The 19592-nt window shown below is 39.4% G+C and overlaps 2 protein-coding genes across 5 annotated transcripts in view; one reads left to right on the top strand and one right to left on the bottom strand.

The window, feature by feature from the left end:
* UVRAG (UV radiation resistance associated) overlaps nt 1-19592 on the bottom strand; it is a 317503-nt gene that overhangs the window by 74478 nt on the left and 223433 nt on the right. For all 4 annotated transcript variants that reach the window (XM_079928279.1, XM_079928281.1, XM_079928282.1 and 1 more), the window contains one exon: nt 11368-11446. In XM_079928279.1, the coding sequence (XP_079784405.1) occupies nt 11368-11446 (79 nt within the window). The remainder of the gene's footprint in view (nt 1-11367; nt 11447-19592) is intronic.
* On the top strand, nt 14511-14957 carry LOC307190961 (U6 snRNA-associated Sm-like protein LSm4; the record flags this gene model as incomplete). The annotated part of the gene is made up of 1 exon (XM_079930477.1): nt 14511-14957. One exon carries the CDS (start codon nt 14511-14513, stop codon nt 14901-14903), a length of 393 nt encoding a protein of 130 aa, XP_079786603.1. The 3' UTR covers nt 14904-14957.

Below are 19592 nucleotides of genomic sequence, written 5' to 3'. Positions count from 1 at the left end.
TTCTGTCACAATAAAGTGCTTCAATATTTACCTTACTGTCTCTTATATCTGAAAACATAACTCTACAGAGCAGAAACAAATTATATATGTATATGTAGAACACCTATTAGTGCTAATATGGTAACTGAAACCTTATTTTTAAGAAAAACATGGAAGAACAAATGTCCAAGATTAGTGGAACGGTTAAATAAATGATAATATATGCACATTATGCACATAAATGAAATACTACATATTAAAAATATTGACTTAGAGAGTTTTTAGTTGAGCAGTATATATAATGTTATCTCAACTATAAAGGAAAAGACAAAAAAGTTTGGAATATCCAGAAGGTGTATGTAAATTTTAAAAGACTATTTTAAAAATTCTGTTCTTCTATCCTTTTTGTACTTTAAAAAATTTCTACAACTGGAATGTATTTTATTATTATTATTTTTTGCGGTACACGGGCCTCTCACTGTTGTGGTCTCTCCAGTTGCAGAGCACAGCCTCCAGACGCACAGGCTCAGCGGCCATGGCTCACGGGACCAGCCGCTCCGTGGCATGTGGGATCCTCCCGGACCGGGGCACAAACCCATGTCCCCTGCATCGGCAGGCGGACTCTCAACCACTGCGCCACCAGGGAAGCCTGGAATGTATTATTTTTGAAAAGAGTATCTTTTAAAGAAAAATGATATGGTGGTATTAGCATAAGGACAGACATATATATTAACGGAACAGAATTTAGAGTTTAGATATAAATCTTTACACTTATAGTCAATTAATTTTCAACAAGAGTGCCAAGACAATTAAATGGGTAATGAGTAGTCTTTTCAACAAATTTTTCTGGGCTAAATGGAAATCTACATGCAAAAGAATGAAGTTGGACCCTTTCCTTACACTATATAAAAAAAATTAATTCAAGATGGATCACAAACCTAAATGTGTAAGCTAAAACTACACAGAAGAAAACCTAAAAGTACTTGGGCTAAGCTTTCTTAGATACGACAACAAAAGCATAAGCAAGAAAAGAAAATGTAGATAAAACTGGACTTCATCAAAACCAAAAACCTTTGTGTTTCAACAGACACTATGAAGAGAGTGAAAAAGACAACCTGCAAAATGGGAGAAAATATTTGCAAATCATACATCTGAGAAGGGACTTGTGTTTAGATTATATAAAGATCTCTTACAACTCAATAATAAAGAAAAATTACCCAATTTAAAAATGGGCAAAGGGTTTGAACAGGTATTTCTCCAGTGAAGATATACAAATGTCCAATAAGCACATGAAAAGATGCTCAACATCATTAGCCTTTAGGGAAATTCAAATCAAAACCACAGTGAGAATACAATGGAGAAAAGACAGCCTCTTCAATAAGTGGTACTGGGAAAACTGGACAGCTACATGTAAAAGAATGAAATTAGAACACTCCCTAACACAAAAATAAACTCAAAATGGATTAAAGACCCAAATGTAAGGCCAGACACTATAAAACTCTTAAGAGGAAGACACAGGCAGAACACTCTATGATATAAATCACAGCAAGATCCTTTTTGACCCACCTCCTAGAGAAATGGAAAGAAAAACAAAAATAAACAAATGGGACCTAATGAAACTTCAAAGCTTTTGCACTGCAAAGCAAACCATAAACAAGACCAAAAGACAACCCTCAGAATGGGAGAAAATATTTGTAAATGAAGCAACTGACAAAGGATTAATCTCCAAATATACAAGCAGCTCATGCAGCTCAATATCAAAAAAACAAAAAACCCAATCCAAAAATGGGCAGAAGACCTAAATAGACATTTCTCCAAAGAAGATACACAGAGTGCCAACAAACACATGAAAGGATGCTCAACATCATTAATCATTAGAGAAATGCAAATCAAAACTACAATGAGGTATCACCTCACACCAGTCAGAATGGCATCATGAAAAAATCTACAAACAATAAATGCTGGAGAGGGTGTGGAGAAAAGGGAACCCTCTTGCACTGTTGTGGGAATGTAAATTGATACAGCCACTATGGAGAACAGTATGGAGGTTCCTTAAAAAACTAAAAACTAGAACCACCATATGACCCAGCAATCCCACTAGTGGGCATATACCCTGAGAAAACCATAATTCAAAGAGTCATGTACCACCATGTTCACTGCAGCTCTATTTACAACAGCCAGGATATGGAAGCAACGTAAGTGTCCACTGACAGATGAATGGATAAAGAAGATGTGGCACATATATACAATGGAATATTACTCAGGCATAGAAAGAAATGAAATTGATTTATTTGCAGTGAGGTGGATGGACCTAGAGTCTGTCATACAAAGTGAGGTAAGTCAGAAAGAGAAAAACAAATACCGTATGCTAACACATATATATGGAATCTGAAAAAAAAAAAGGTTCTGAAGAACCTAGGAGCAGGACAGGAATAAAGACACAGACATAGAGAATGGACTTGAGGACACAAGGAGAGGGAAGGGTAAGCTGGGATGAAGTGCGAGTGGCATGGACACATATACAGTACCAAACGTAAAATAGATAGCTAGTGGGAATCAGCCACATAGCACAGGGAGATCAGCTCGGTGCTTTGTGACCACCTAGAGGGGTGGGATAGGGAGGGTGGGAGGGAGATGCAAGAAGGAGGAGATATGGGGACACATGTGTATGTATCGCTGATTCACTTTGTTATAAAGCAGAAACTAACACACCACTGTAAAGTAATTATACTCCAATAAAGATGTTAAAAACAAACAAAAAACCACAATGAGATACCACTTTACTAGTAGGAGGCTATAATAGAAAGGACAGAAATTGGAACTTTAATACATCGATGGTGGGAATGCAAAATGGCGTAACTGCTTTTAACACACAGTCTGGCAATTCCTCAAAATCTTAAACATAGTTACCATATGGCTCAGCAACTCCACTCACAAGTACTGGGTTGGCCAAAGAGTTCATTCGGGTTTTTCCGTAACATCTTATGAAAAAACCGGATCGAACTCTTTGGCCAACCCAATATCTACCAATATATATCCAAGAGTAATGAAAACATGTCCCCACAGAAAACTTGTATCTATCCATTAATGCTCATAGCAGCATTATTCACAATGACCCCGAAGTGTAAACAATCCAATGTCTATCAACTGATGAATGGATGAATGAAATGTGGTATAACCATATACATCTTTGAATTGCCAAAATGATTTGTTAATAAAAAGCAATGACTGATGCATACTACAATATGGATGAACCATAAACCTATGCTAAGGGAAAGAAGCCAGTCACAAAGACCACATATTTTATTCTATTCCATGAAATGTCCAGAATAGAAACAGAAGTGGAATGGTGGCTGCCTAGGGTCGGAAGTCTTAGGGGAACAGGGAGTGACTGCTAATGAGTACAGGGTTTCTTTATGGGCAATGAAAATATTTTAAAGCAGACTGGGGTGATAGTTGCACCACTAGTTGAATATATTTTAAAAAACATTGAATTATACATTTTAAGTGGGTGAATTGTATGGTTTGTGAATTATATCTCAGTAAATTGTTTGTTGTTAAGATACAGGACTTTTAAAAAATAGTTTCTACTCTATTATTGGCAATTTTGTAGGCAGCAGGAGGGAATGATGGCATTTTGACTATTAAAATACCCTCGGAATTTGTATTCTTGATTCCAAGAAGAATTAAGAAAATAAAAATGCATTTTCTCCTCATGTGTCATATATATTGAACTGTATGTTAGAGAAATAGACATGAATTTAAGCTGCTGGGTGTAAACTGGCATTGATCCCTTCTAAATAGCTGTGCACTGTGGGCCCCATGAGTAGTCAAGTTTTACAGAAAGACCATGTCCCTGGCAGAACAGAAGTTTCCAACTGTTTTTGGAAGGAGAAGCTACTGTTACTTTCTATGAAGTCTTAAAGTAAACTGAGAAAAAAGAGAGGTAAAAGAGTAAAAAGAAGAGAGGTCATGAAATCTCCAGGATCTAATCCTAGTTCTACTTAATTCCTGATCTCAGGGGTCTCATATGTAAAAAGGCAGATGTCTGTGCTTTATCCACCTCATAGAATTGTAATAAGGCCCACATTAAAAAAGAAAAAAGAAGAAGAAACAAAGTGGGATATAGCTGGATCTGACCTCAGAAGATTTGATCTTGAATTCTGTTCGTCATTTAATAGCTTCATCACCCTCAATAAGTTAGCATAGCAGCAACTCAATCTCTTAACTGAAGATAGACCTGGTCAACGTACTTCACAAGGTATGAAATGAGATACAGAAGTGTAAGTATACCAAAAGCCATTAAGTTCAATACAAATTTAAATCATCATTAATATTTGTAAACTACACCCTCAAAGTATTACTCTTAAGTCCCTGAACTTTCAAGAAAGTAGAGAAGCCTGGCTCAAGGAAACTCAAAAGCAATAGGGAAGAATCCACTGATAGCTGCTGGCCTGATGATTTGTATTGCACAGTACTACCAGAATTCAAATTTGTAGGTCTCTTATATAATGTTTCCACATTTGGGGAACTGACACATGTGTCTTGGTTTATCAGACTATGAGCAGTTGAGATGTTTTATAGGAAAGCTGGGTGACTACATTCTCTAGGACGGTGGTTCTCAAACTTTTTGGTCTCAAGATCCCTTTACTGTCTTAAAATTGAGGACCCCAAAAAGCTTTTGTTTATGTAGGCATATACAAATATGAAACTGAAAAGGCTTTTAAGTATTTACTAATTCACTTTAAAATAATAATAGAAATCTATTACTTGTTAATATAAATAACATTTCTAATGAAAAACAAGCATATTTTCAAAAAAAGAAATTTAGTGAGATGAGTGACATTGTTTTACATTTTTGCAAGTCTCTTTTGCAATGACTGCCTTAATAGAAGACAGCTGGATTCTCATATATTCTTCTGCATTCATTTTGTTACCACATGTTGTTTCATGAGAAAATGTAATTGGGAAAGAAAGGAGTATTTTAATAGCCTTTTTCAGATAATTGTAGATATTCTTCTCTGATACTACCTCCAAACTTAACAAGTAGTAGCTTCTTAAAGGTTAGTAGCAATGTAGAATCTGAAGCCATTTCAATATATTTTTTGCAGCTGTTACATTAAAATCCATTGGGGTGGGCTTCCTTTGTGGCGCTGTGGTTAAGAATCTGCCTGCCAATGTAGGAGAGACAGGTTCGAGCCCTGGTCCGGGAAGATCCCACATGCTGCGGAGCAACTAAACCCATGCACCACAACTACTGAGCCTGCACTCTAGAGCCTGTAAGCCACAACTACTGAGCCTGTGTGCCACAACTACTGAAGCCCATGCACCTAGAGCCCGTGCTCCCAACGAGAAGCCACCACAATGAGAAGCCTGCGCACTGCAACAAAGAGTAGCCCTGACTTGCCGCAACTAGAGAGAGGCTGCGCGCAGCAATGAAGACCCAACGCAGCCAAAAATAAGTAAGATAAAATAAATTTATATATGTAAAAAAAAATCCATTGGGTTTTTGCACTTTGAAGAGATCTTTAGCTGTATATGACTTCATAGCAACATACATTGGTCATTTTGAAAATACTGGCTCACTGAGTTATATACATTTTAAATGCTGACACATTCATTATAAAATATTGTAATCTCTTTTGTTAAATATCACTACCAACTTCATCAAAATCACCTTTAAGAAACGGGAAGCTGTCAAGGTCATGGTGGCAAATGCAAGTTTTCCGACATACTAATGATACTGTCATTCAAAATCTTGAATCTCATCATCAGTTGATTTCCTTTAAGAGGCTCACTTCATTCATTTTTGCAGAACATGTCTGCCAAATACCTGCCTGTATAGTTGGCTGTGTTAGTCAATCTTTCAAGATGGTGCTCCATGAAAAATATCAGCTGGTTTAGTTAGCAACTCAATTGCACAAGTGCTTTATGCCTATTTCCCTTTCCATCACACAGAATATTAAAAAAATATGTAGTCAAGGGTCAACATTTAATATAATTAATAACTTTTACTGCTTAATCAAGGACATTCTTTTTGTTGTTGTTGTTGTTGCATTGGGTCTTCGCTGCTGCACATGGTCTTTCTCTAGTTATGGTGAGCAGGGGCTACTCTTCATTGTGGTGTAGTTCAGTAATTGTAGTGTGTGGGCTCAGTAGTTGCGGTGTGCGGGCTCAGTAGTTGTGGCTCATGGGATCTAGAGGGCAGGCTCAGTAGTTGTGGCGCACAGGCTTAGTTGCTCCGCGGCATGTGGGATCTTCCCGGACCAGGGATCGAACCCGTGTCTCCTGCATTGGCAGGTGGATTCTTAACCACTGCGCCACCAGGGAAGCCCCAAGGACATTCTTAAGTTAAACTGGTTTTTGTCTTTTTGTTTTGTTTTGAAACTATGAGTTTGCTGAAAGTGCCCCTTTTTCTATCTTAGGTCAACAAACTCATGTTCTGAAACCAATTTCCTTTCCCTCTCCCTAAGACTTTACTCCTTCAAGTATCCCTTCTTTACCTTGTATTAGCAATTGCTCTCTTCATTTGATCACTCTCATCAGCATATAAACCTGCCCTGATATTTCCCATCTTAAAAAATAAAACACACCAAAAAGGTTCCACATCCCCACAAAACAAATAAAAAACAAAACAAAAAAACCCAAAAGACCTCCCTTAAACCTACAGTCTTTTCCAGTTATGAACCCACATGTCTATCTCACTGCACAAAAAACACCTCAGGAGGGCTGTCTATAATCAATGGCACTTCCTCACTTCCTATTCACTCTTCAACACACCTGCTGCTCTACTGAAACTGCTCGTTAATGACTTCCATGTTCCCAAGTCCACTGGATACTTCATCTGACAGAGTTCACATATTTAGTTGATTACTCTTTCCTTCCAGAAATTTACTTCTCTTAGTTTCCAAATTATTACTTTCTCCTGGTTTTCTCTCTACCCAACTGGCCATTCCTCACAGTCTTTGCTGGATCATCCTCCTCTATCCAACATCTAAACGTGATTTCCCAGGGCTAAATCCCACGGCATGTTTCTGTCTGCATCTGTCTCTCTCTGCTCTGGCTAGCTCTGCACTCTCTTCCTGGTTGATCGCACCTGGTTCCATGGATTTAAACATCATCTTTATATTGATGACTACCAAATTTGTACCTCTAGTAACTGACCTCCCACCCTGAGTTCCAGAACCATATTCTGTTGCTTACTTGACGACTCTGCTTTAGATTTCTAAAAGGCAACTCAAGCTTAAAATTTCCAAAGCAGAACTTCTGGTTCTCCCAACCCCTGTCTCTTGGACCCTTCTCCATCTCAATAAACAGCATTTTCATACATCCAGTTGCTCATACACAAAACCTAGGAGTCATTCTTGATTACTCCTTTTCCTCCATCTCCCACATTCAATCCATTAGTTCATCTCCCATAATATACTGCAACATATAACATTATATTAGTTTCAGGTATACAACATAATGATTCGATGTATGTATATATTGTGAAATAATCACCACGATAAGTCAACATCCATCACCACACATAGTTACAAACTTTCTTTTTTCTCGTGGTGAAAACTGTTAAGATATACACTCTGAGCAACTTCTGAATATACAATACGATATTAACTGTAGTCAACATGCTGTACATTATATCTCCAGGACTTATTTTATAACTGTAAGTTGGTAGCTTTTGACAACCTTCATCCATTTCTACCACCCTCTACCCCGACCTGTGATAACCACCAATATGTTCTTTTTATCTATGAGTTTGGGGTTTTTTTTTTTTTTAACTTAGATTCCACATGAGTGAGATCATATGGTATTTAATTCACTTAGCATAATGCCCTCAAGGTCCATCCACATGTTGTTGCCAATGCCAGGATTTCCTTCTTTTCATGGCTGAATAATATTCTACTGTGTATATGTGTGTGTGTGTGTGCGCGTGTATGTACACACACGTACACAGACCACATTTTCTTTATCTATTCATCCATTGATGGACACTTAGGTTATTTCCATGTCTTGGCTATTTTAAATAATGCTGCAATAAACATGGAGGGTACAGGTATCTTTTCAAGTTAGTGTTTTTGTTTCCTTTGGACAAATACCCCGAAGTGGAAATGCTGGATCAAATGCTGCCCTTTTCACTTTGCAGGGTGATGATGAGGGTCACATGGATATATATGTATGTATATCATAAACTATAAAGCTTTCCACAAACATACGGTACAAGTATTATAATTTTTGATTTACTACTTTTTATGCTCTAGGAACTAAAAGCAAACTACTGTGCTATACACAGATACTAATATAATGTCCTTATAAACTTACTGACAATTATGGCAGGAGCTGGTTTCTTAAATCAAGAATAATTACACTGTACCTGAAATTTAGCAGACCCATGCCTATAGTGTTGCAGGCTGCCCAACAGGGAAGACTAATTCCAGCCAAAGGGGCTGGCACTTGAAAAATATTAGTAAGTGGTGCTAAGAACAAGGTATTTTGCTTTATTCCCTTTCAGTACCCAACCCAGCACACACACCCCTTTAGACAATAGTGACAAGAAGAGGGCAAGCAGACCTTACCAACCCTCTCAGCTCTTCAAACAACACTTGAGGAATTCTACTTGAAGGCCTGTCTTTCTAAGCTTGTGCTTTCAAAACTTGAGCTGGACTGATCCCAAATACTGAAGTAACAAATACTACTAAATTCTGTCATTTCCTCTACCAAAAAAGTGATTTTACTACTATTTCTGGCTGTGATGAAAGGTCCTATTGACTATTCAAATCCTCAACCAAGTTATGGATGCAGTATTAAATGACTTCACTCCTTTTTCTCTGGCACTTTAACACATGCCAATGCTTTCATCCACCTCCACTAACGTGGCTTATAAATTACTGAGGTGGGACCATTTTAATAGTATGATTTGTTCACATCTCTAGAGTCCAAATGGGACTGACTGAGAAGACAAACTCCCCTTTGACAACATGTATTGGTATATATGTATATAAAAATAAACCTTCACAAGTTGGAAATATCTTATTAATATAATACCTGGTTAGGAGCCATAATAATTAGAGGTTCTTTGATTTGTTATAAGTTGAAATGTAAGAAAGTGATGGTAGTAAGGCTAAAGACAAAATGGAGTTAAAGTGAAAAAAGTTGAAGGTCACAAATTTGCTAGAGGTTTCTTTCTAAATGCTCAGAAGAGGCTTTCTGAATGAACCCTGAAACCTAAGAAAGTCTGTTTATAAGAAGTTTATTGTCATCTCCTTCATTGTCATCTCCATCACTGCCATCACAGTGATGAAAAAACACTACAGAGAGCAAGATACTTGCTCCCTATAGAGTTTGTGTGGTTAACCCATTAAACACACACACAAATGTAATCTCTCAATTTCAAAGAGTATAAAGTTGCAGAGGATACAAAATTACTAGAAGTAATCCATTTTTTAAACAGATGAATAAAACTAGTTCCGCATACTCGTGGCCTTGGTTCAGTTAAGAATAAAATCAGAAGCTACCTGGGAAGTGCTCTAAAATGAGGACCAAACAGGGCTAGAGCTGAGTCTGATGTGAAGGGCTGGCTGTCCCAAATTTTCCACTGCACATAGTCAGCCTCCCTGTTGGTCTTGTTCTCAAAGCAAGCTGGGCTATTCTTAGCACCCCTTTATACCATACTTTGCCATTCCTATTGGGCCCTGAGAAGAAAGAAAGAAGTGTGTGTGCATGTGCATGTGTGTGTTTGAAGCTGGGATTTATGAGGAAATCCAGGGATTTCAGCCCTAGCCTTAATTAGGAGTAGATTTCACCTGGAAACTTCCAACAGACTTCTGATCTTAGGCCTTATGTGCTTAAAGCAAGAAACAGGAAATAGGGCAAAGAGAGAAGAATCTCTGAACTCTGATCAGAACTTAGTTCTACTAAATGAGGCCAACCTTCCTGACATCCTGACTCCCACACTCTGGACCCCAGTTTCCAGGTACTCTTTTCCACCTTGGCTGACTTCACTGGAGGTACTCTCTAATTTACTTAGACCTCTTCTCCCTTAATGTATCCTTAGTCTGGCCCCTTCTTGACCATTTCTGTCTAAGTACTACCTTCTCTATGGTATGACATCTGTGATCAGTAATGTGAGCTAGGTATCCTTGAAATTAAGGTCCTGTTTCCCAGACTGAGATACTCTTCTGCCAAAAATGGAGGGATGGAAATCATCAGTTGTGGGAAGAATGGCACATGGAAAGATGAGTCATGGGCCAGGGGCTGTGAGCAAGGCTGCTTGCCTGCAATGAACATAAGCTGGATGGCAGTAACAATAAAAGCAGTATGAGTGTGAGGTTATAAGCAAATGATTAATCGAGGACTGCAAACTAGAAATTTGATCCAGTATCAGAAAAGTATAAGAGTCTTAATAAAAACCAATTTTTTAAAAAACATTAAACTGAGATTAGATGAGGGGAAGAAAGGCAAAGATGACACCACATGGAGGAATTATTCTAGATCCATCAGAAATGAATATGGGAATTGTTCAGTGAGTCTTCAGAATCATACAGATAAAAGGCAACGCAGGCTCATAAAAACAAAAGCATCACAAACCTTACTGCTTCTATAAAAAGGAAAGGTCTGAGGATACAGCTGATAATGTCACTAAAGAACAGCCAAACAGTGGGATCTCATCCATGTGATATTCCAATTGGAAGGATGTCCAAATAAAAACAAGGCGCTGAAGCTGATCTTCCTTTACAACTAGAAAATTTACAGCATGTCTACCTCTTGAAGTAGAGCCAAGTGAGCTAAGGCAATGCTATATATTTCTTTCAGGAAAATGCAAACCCAAGCATCTGATAGCCTTTCTATGGCATGTGGAAAGGCATTAAGTGAGATACGAACTGGTGTGATGTTAGGAGAGCCACAAAAATCCAAGCTGGGTTGGAAGGACCATGTGCTTGGTCTTTTCTTTGGGGCCCTAGATAATAGATGAGGAGACTATTAGGGACTTGCCAAAGTCAGTAAACCTTTACTCCGTAAACTCCCAATCAAAATGAGCCCCCAGAAGTGGTCTAAGAGAAGAAAGCTGTGTGAGAAGAAAGCTATTATCAGTCAAGCTGTAGAGGCAAGAGGTTATAAAGCCCACACATTCAAGTACAGTCTACTAGCAGGTAACAATTCAGTAAATGGCTTCTGAGTTTAGCCGGAGGATTGCAATTTGTACACATTGCTTCTTTGTGGTATTTATAATGGCACAGAAAAGGACTGTGGCCAAAAAACAACTTTGCATTATCACTGTAGCTAGTTAAATAGGAGTCAACTGTAGTACTTACTCATAAAGAGGGTCAGAGATCCAAGGAAGCAGGCTGCATGTGGCAAGTAGGAGGGGAGTAAAGAGGAGTTACTTACCTGTGCTATGTTTTTGTTCAGAAGATAGACACCGTAATCAAACTGCAACTTCTCCCCTCCTTTTGGGTATAATGGAAACCTAAAAAAGGTAAAGTAGGGTCAGAAGTTTTAAAAAACTTGAGTAAAACAACCTCCAAGTTGTTGACAAAGGCAGAAGTTGCCTGCATACAGCATAAACATCTGAAGACTTGGACTAAGTCACTTATATAGTCATTGTAACCTATTATCTTAATATCTTCATAACGTTAGTCAAATCAGAATGATGGCTGCTTTGTTTCGAAGAAAAAATTGAACAGGTCATACAATAAGGGACAAATATATAAGAAAGTGACCCACTATTCTCAAGGAGTTGAGGCCACTATGTCTCATATTTATATATCATAAACCTACCACCCTGAGATTAAGATCCTAGAATTTTTTTTCCTCTTATACTTTGGACCTGACATCTCAACTTCTACTTAAAGGGACAGAAGATTAAGAAAAATATCAGACATGAAAGCGATATCTAAGGTTTCTGTTGCTTCTGAGGTGGCTAGTCAAATCCACAGCACCAATAAGCAAAAATTCATCAAAAATTCATTCACATTCGCAGGGGTCGCTATTTGGATGTTACTTCTCCAAGGCAATGTACTCATGCCATAGAGTTCTCATAAGACTTTCCATTTTAACCTGATTCACTGAAGCAACAAAGGCATGAGATCTGTAGATCTTTATAAAAGTGATGAGTTATTTTAGGGAGTAAGTTTCCTTCACTATTTCCCTTTTCCTACTCCTGCAAATGAAGAAGAAAAGGTTAGAGTATATCTATGTTCTAGTCATATTTTCCCGATTCTCAAGACCAAGCATGCATTTTGGCCTCTGCAACAGATTTCTCTACAAACAGATCAATCACAACTTAGACAGGGTCAAGAAGAAACTTTACTTTGCTTAGTTTTGCAATATCTGACTATTCTTAAGAATAACATAACCTTACAGAAATAAATGGTAGGTGACAATTACTGGATATTCTTAATTTCAATTGTGTTTTAATTGTCTGAGGAAAAGATACATTCCATAATGCTTGGAGGATACTGTTTTCTAGGGAAAATGAAAGAAAGGAAACAGAATTTAAAGCTTTATATTAAATTCTCGAGTTGCTGATTACGTAATGTCCAAAAGGTAAATTTGTCGTACTGTAAAATTACAGGCACTGGGGAGCGAGCAAAGTCATGATCTGTCTGTATTCTCTACAGTGGAACACCAAATGCTTCATACACCCATCAAGAAGATATAGCTTTGTATTTAATTGAAGCTATAAAAATTAAACTAGGACATACAGTTTGGCCCTAAATTGAGATGCATTAAAAATGACAGCAAAGCAAATTCGGGATAAGTAAAGTGTAACACACCAGGCTTTTACAGGGTATCTGGGAATCCTTCAAACTTGTATGGGGTAGCCTGCAAAGAAACTACCTAACTGAAAGGATATATCAACAAAGGGACAAGTATGAAGAAATCTACTAGAGTCCTAACGCTCTATGCTGTATAGTTGTTATACTATAAACCATTACATGTAGACTATCTGCATAGCTCTCCGAACTCACAAATATCTCCATTTCCAAGTTATAAATGCAGAAACTGTTTCAAATGTTGGAAAAGTAAACTGAAATAAGCATACATTGAAAACCAAGCCTCTGAATCCTGATGAATGGATCTTATGACATTGACTTTATTACTTCATTGGGGCTTCTTTATAGAAAGAAAGAGCCCCAAGGTGTGTATGTACCATTAAAACAAATCTAAAGAGTGATTAGAGCCAAAGGTTCTAATAGGGAAACTTTAAGACAGATCAAATATTAGGACAGAGTTCACATCTTATGTTGCTTTCAAATTCTTAAGGGGTCACGTCAAGTTGAACAGTATAATAGCTTCCAACCATTACACAGTCATCTTACTCTGCGAAAGTACATGGATTTATAGATCTACTAAGCAATCTAGAAAAATGAAATCCATCTAAAAGGGTAAAACCTATTACCATCAGGACATAAGATACAAATCAAAGGCATCTTAATTCAATATACATAGAGAATCTCATTAGCAGACTGCAGAAGGTTTAGATAAGAATGTGGTCATTCAAGTACAGCCAGAAAAATGTCCTTAGCACCATAAACAGAATTAATTTAAGGGAGTATTAGATTCAATAACTAGAGGAATAAGTATACATTTCCTATTATTATACTTTTACAGAAAATGCAATTAAAATGAGCAATATTAAATTCTTTTCCAAATTAAATTATATTTCCAAGTTGTTTGAAAAATTCACTGACCCTACGTGGTAAAAGTCAATGAATTAGAAAGCAATAAATAGATTATCTGTGAAGATGGTTTGGAGCTCTTTAGTACCTAGTAATTTCCGTGTGATTAAAGAATTATGACATGAGTACCAAAAAGCCAATGTAATCCCAGGCTGTATTAACAGAAAGAGAGCAGATAACCAGGGAACGTGCTAGTGCCAACTATCAGTACTGTGTCAGATGATACTGACAGATCTACGTTTAGTTCTGGGAGTTAATATTTCTTTTTAGAAGCATACAGATAAATAACTGGAACCTTTCTTATAGGTTATGTTTCTTATAGGTTTTGTAATAATCTCATTTGACTATAAAAAGCATGCAGTGAAGCAGAGTGGTCCAGTGCTTTTGTTATTTAAAAGAAACTAACTTGCCTTGGTCACCTACTTAGTGGAAAAGATATGACACCTCAGCATTAGGTCTTCAGTTATACACTCAGTATTCTTTCTATTGTCACTGGGTCCTTTAGAGAAGAACATCCAGGATGAATAGGAGAATGGGAGCCATAGTTTTGAGAGAAATGGTTGACGGCACCACAGGTGTTTAGCCTGAAGGGCAGAAGTCTCATGGACAACAAATGAAGGACTTTCAGAGAGGAAAAAAGCTGGTTTTATTCTCATGGCATCAAGCAGGAAAACCCAAAGTTGATGGCAAAAAAGTTACAGGAAAGTTGATGTCACCACAGAATTAGTCAAAATCCAAAAGATCTTGGGTAGAGGAAGCTAAGCAGAGGCCGGTCAACCAATAATAACCATGTGGTGAGCTGCGGCGGCTGTGGTGGAAGTGGCGGGGAGCCCAGTCCCTGCTGGCACCATGCTTCACTTGTGGCTGCTGAAAACGGCTCAGAATCACCCACTGTTGGTCGAGCTCAAAAACGGGGAGGCATACAATGGGCATCTAGTGAGCTGTGACAACTGGATGAACATCAACTTGCGTGAGGTGATCTGCAAGTCCAGGGACAGAGACAATTTCTGGCTGATGCCCGAGTGCTACATCCGCAGCAGCACCATCAAGTACCTGCGCATCCCCAATGAGATCATCGACACGGTCAAGGAGGAGGTGGCGGCCAAGGGCCGTGGCCGTGGTGGCCTGCAGCAGAAGCGACAGAAGGGCCATGGCACGGGGGGTGCTGGGCGAGGAGGGATCCCAGGGACCAGCAGAGATCAGCCAGAAAGGAGGCCGGGCAGAGAGGCGGGCAAACAGTGAGCCGCCCCTCTGTTCCCCAGAGACTGAGCCGCAACCACCGAGCATCTGCTCCCACCCCCGAGGCCGCTTTTCTACGCTCCAGTTTATGAGTCTGTTCAGAACAAAACGAAGAGGCAGGTGTCCGGGTAGGACCCCCTGCCTGTCTTCTGTGATCCTCCTCTTTTTTTGTTAGCCAGGAGTTCTACAGTTGGAAATGTTATTCTGTGCTTCTGGTTTTGTGGAGTCGCAGCAGACTTGATTCCTGGGAGATTCTGTATGTAACGCATCTTTAAAGGCCTCACTCTTGTTTTAAGGTCAGGCGTTTTCCAAACAGGTCTGTTTTGCATTTTGCGTTAGATCCCTGAGTGGTGAACAGAAGGGAGGTTTTTGTTTTAAGCTGTTTGCACTAAGACTGACAGCCTGGAGAATTTCCTGAAACACGGACCCCAAAATTGCTTTTTCAAAATGAATCCAGATGAACCTTTGCCTCAGAAGCTGTTCTGGGGGACAACACTGGGCCCTGTCCCATCACTTCCTCTCTCCCTCTTTGTGTGACAAAAAAAACCTCAACAAAACAAAACGAAAAACTACATCTATGAAAACAAAAATAAAACAAAAAACCCCCATGCATTCAGGGGTCTAGTAGGCTGAATGGTGGTTCCCTCGAAACATATGTCCATATCTGGAAACCCAGAACCTGTGAATGCAACATTATTTGGGAAAAGGGTAAGAATCTAGAGATTAGAATATCCTTGAATATCCAGTTGCGCCCTAACTCCAGTTAAGTGTCCTTATAAGGACACAGAGGAGAGACACAGAGAAGAGGAGAAGGTCACCTGAAGATGGAAGCAGAGATTCGAGTTACACAGCCACAAGCCAAGGAAGGCCTGGAGCCAGCAGAAGCTGGAAACGGCAAGGAAAGAATCTCCCCTATAGAGCTTTCGGTGCCCTGCTGACACCTTGATTTTGGACTTCTGGCCTCCAGACCACGAGAGAATAAATTTCTGCTACTTTAAGTCACCAAGTCTGTGGTAATTTGTTACAGCAGCCCTAGAGCCTAACATGGGGGGAATCAAACACTGGATGGCCCATTGGACTCGATGGGGTATAATATCTCATCCGTCTCCAAGATTCTGTAATTCTGAATATGCCAAAATAAATATATTGAATATAACTTCATATTTCCTTCAGGAACCAAGAAAATATTTCAAGAGTATAATGCCAAAGGGTCACGATGATAGGCATCAGCTAAGGCTACAAAGTAGACCTACTGAAGTGCTAGCAAATGAAATGTGAGAAAAAGAGATTCATGTGTATGGTCTGAAAGTAGGAAATGTTTTAAAATTAAATTTATATATATATAAATATTGTATATAATACATATTCAAATTACTTCACATGTGTGTATGTATATATGAAGGATATGCCACAATCAATCTGGAATAAAATTGTAAAAGAAATTTATTTTGAACCTTTCTTATTTTCAAAAGATACAATTATTATAAGCCCTTCCCCCTCCTCCCCAAACCAGACATTTTTTAAAAGGACTCCAAATTGGTTAGTTTCTTGCTTTCACCTTCGGAGCCCCACATCCACGTCTGGTTCTTTGATGGCTCAGCTGGGGATGAGGACCTGGCTAGAGTTAATTCAAAATTTTTATTATGCATATTAAGATCACTTCTGCTCATTGTGCTTGTAGAAAATGTGACAACACATCCTCAGTATGTTCTGAGGTCACGAGTTTACTTCAAACTCAACTTACTTTCTCCTGTCTAGATTAGTCTTCTCCCACAACTTTTATCAGTTACTCAGGCTTAGAGTGGCATTCAATTTTTACCCTTTTTTGCATTTTATATATGCAGTGATTCACCAGGTCGACAAGCCATTTTTCCTGTGAAACATTCTCATCTCTCCATTCCCATCGCCACTCTAGAAAGTTCTTTGTTGTTGTGTGGACTGTAGGATGTTTAGCAGCATTCCTGTCCTCTACTCACTAGAAGGTAGTATCATTATTTTCCTTCTTAAGTAAGACTTTTTATCATGTCACTTAGCAGCCCTGCTTCCTAACCAGTTATTGTTTTAAATTTCAACTTCTTTGCCTAGCTTTCAAGGCCTTCGTGATCTGAACTGTCAGTTATCTGCAACCTTATTCTGTTCCAGTGGTTTTCTCATAGTCTCATGAACACACCAAGCTCATTTCTCTCTGCCTTTGCACACTTCCTGAAAATGCCCATGTCTCTCTTTCCTTCCACCTGGCAGAGTAAAAGAGACTACTATGTTTTACTTTGTCATGACTAAAAAAAGAAAAACTCACATTTTTCTGCTGGGCTGTATAATAACACTAAAGCTTTATCTATAATTCATTCCAAGTTGATGAGGATGCAGTAAAACTGTAAGGCAGGCCAGAGGCACACAAGATAAGAAATGGCTGGAGCAGAGTGAGGGAAAAGGAAGAGGAGATAAAGTCAGCAAGGTAATGGGTCCAGATCACGCAAGGCCCAGTAGGTCAGAGTAAGGACTTTGGGTTTTACTCTGAACGAGAGGGGAAGCTCTGGAGGGTTCTGAAAAGATGAGAGACACAGATGCTTTGGCTTCTCTGAGAGAACAAACTGCAGGGGAGGAAGAAAGGAAACATGGAGAGGCTCCTGCAAAGACCCAGCCAAGAAAAGAGGGTGGTATAAACCAGGATGGTAGCTGTGAAAGTGGTGAGGAGTAACTGAATTCTCGTATTTTGAAGACAGAGCCAAATGATTTGTTGAAAGATCTTATATGAGGTGTGAGAGGCAGAGGAGTCAAGGATAACTTCAGAGTTTTGAGCCTAAGCAACTGATAAAATGAGGCTGTCATCTTAATTTGATAAAAGTACAGGCGACATTAAAATAGACAGCTAGGGGGTGGGGTGAGGAACACAGTATGAGTGCTCAGTGCTAGAAGACTGGGCTGGAGACGTCAGCAGGGACCAGACTGCACAGGGTCCTGTAAACCACAAGACATCTAGACTATATCCTTAAGGACAATGGGAGGTTAATTAGAGATTTCTTAAGCACGAGAGTGACAGAATTGGGGTTTATATTTCTTAAAGACCGCTCTGGCCACAGTGCAGTAAATAAAGGGGAACAAGACCTGGTTAGGAGGCTGTTGCAATGGTTCAGACCAGAATGGTGATGGTTTTGATTAGGGTTCCAGTAGTGGAGAGGAACATATGTGAGTAGATTTGAGCTATGATTTGTAGGTAGAGTGCCAGACTCTGTGATAGACAGTTGTGACAGTGGTGAAGACAGAGGGGTCAAAGATGACCCTTCGGTTTCCTGATTGAGTAACCAGGTAGATGGTGGTGTCTATGAACTGAGACAGGGAATGCTGAGGAGAAGCAGGTGTATATACTTTACATGTATATAATATAGATAATATATTTTACAAAAAATATCCTTATACATAAAGTTAAGAGAAATTTGGGGTAAAAATATCAAGAATTACAAAACCTTAAAGGGAAACTGAAACCCAGGTATGAATGAGATGGCCTAAAAAAACCATAAAGACGAGGGTTGTTTCAGAGCCTTAAGAATATCAACAAGAGATGGGGAAATGAAAAGGGGCCTGGGAAGGACTGCTCAGAAAGATTTGAGGAAAACCAAGTGTCTCACCAGAAAAGCACAGAGAAAGTGTCAATTTAAGAAGGAAGATATCATCAGTAGTCAAATGCTGCTGACAGTTCAAACAACGGAGACATGAAGACATGTTTATTGGATGTAATTACATGAATTCATTGGTAGGTAGCTTTGGTAATATGGTAAACACGTTTAAATGAAGCAGTGGGAGATGAAGGAAGACTGGTGTGAGTTCAGGAGTGACAAGGTGAGGAAAGGGAGATGATGTGAAGTTTGCCACAGTGAGAAGAGAGCTCAGTAACATGGTGAAGCATAGTGGGATGCCCTGAGAAGGTGAGAGGGAACAGGGTCTCCATCCTACAGGTGGTGAGAGCACAGGAGGAGGATTTGCCTTGGATGGCAGGTGGGCCAAGTCTCCCATTATAACAGGAAGGATGAAAGAAACTGATCACTATGGAAACAGTTTATTCACTCAACAATTCTTCACTGAACTCACACTGTGTGCCAGGTATGGTGCTAGGTGGTGGGGATACAAGGGTGAGCAAACACAGACAATGGAGCTTAAAGTCCAGTGGAGCAGACAGACATTGCTCACATAATTGCACCAACAAGTACATAATTTATAAATTAAGTACTCTGAAGGAAAGGAACACTATTCCAGAAAAGAGGTGGACAAAAAGACTGAGAGAGCCAGGGAAGACTTCTGAGAGAAAGTGACATTTTAGCTGAGACCTCAAAGATGAGTAGGGGGCTTCCCTGGTGGCGCAGCGGTTGAGAGTCCACCTGCCGATGCAGGGGACACGGGTTCGTGCCCCAGTCCGGGAAGATCCCACATGCCGCGGAGCGGCTGGACCCGCCATGGCCGTTGGGCCTGCGCGTCCGGAGCCTGTGCTCCGCAATGGGAGAGGCCACAACAGTGAGAGGCCCACGTACCGCAAAAAAGAAAAAGAAAAAAAAAAAAAAGATGAGTAGGGGACTTTCCTGGTTGTCCAGTGGTTAAGAATCCATGCTCCCAATGCAGGGGGCCCAGGTTCGATCCCTGGTCGGGGAACTAGATCCCGCGTGCCGCAACTAAAGAGCCCGCATGCCGCAACTAAGACCC

This window comes from Stenella coeruleoalba, assembly GCF_951394435.1.
Source record: "Stenella coeruleoalba genome assembly, chromosome: 8".
NCBI lineage: Eukaryota > Metazoa > Chordata > Mammalia > Artiodactyla > Delphinidae > Stenella > Stenella coeruleoalba.
This window is presented reverse-complemented; position numbering and strand designations above follow the sequence as displayed.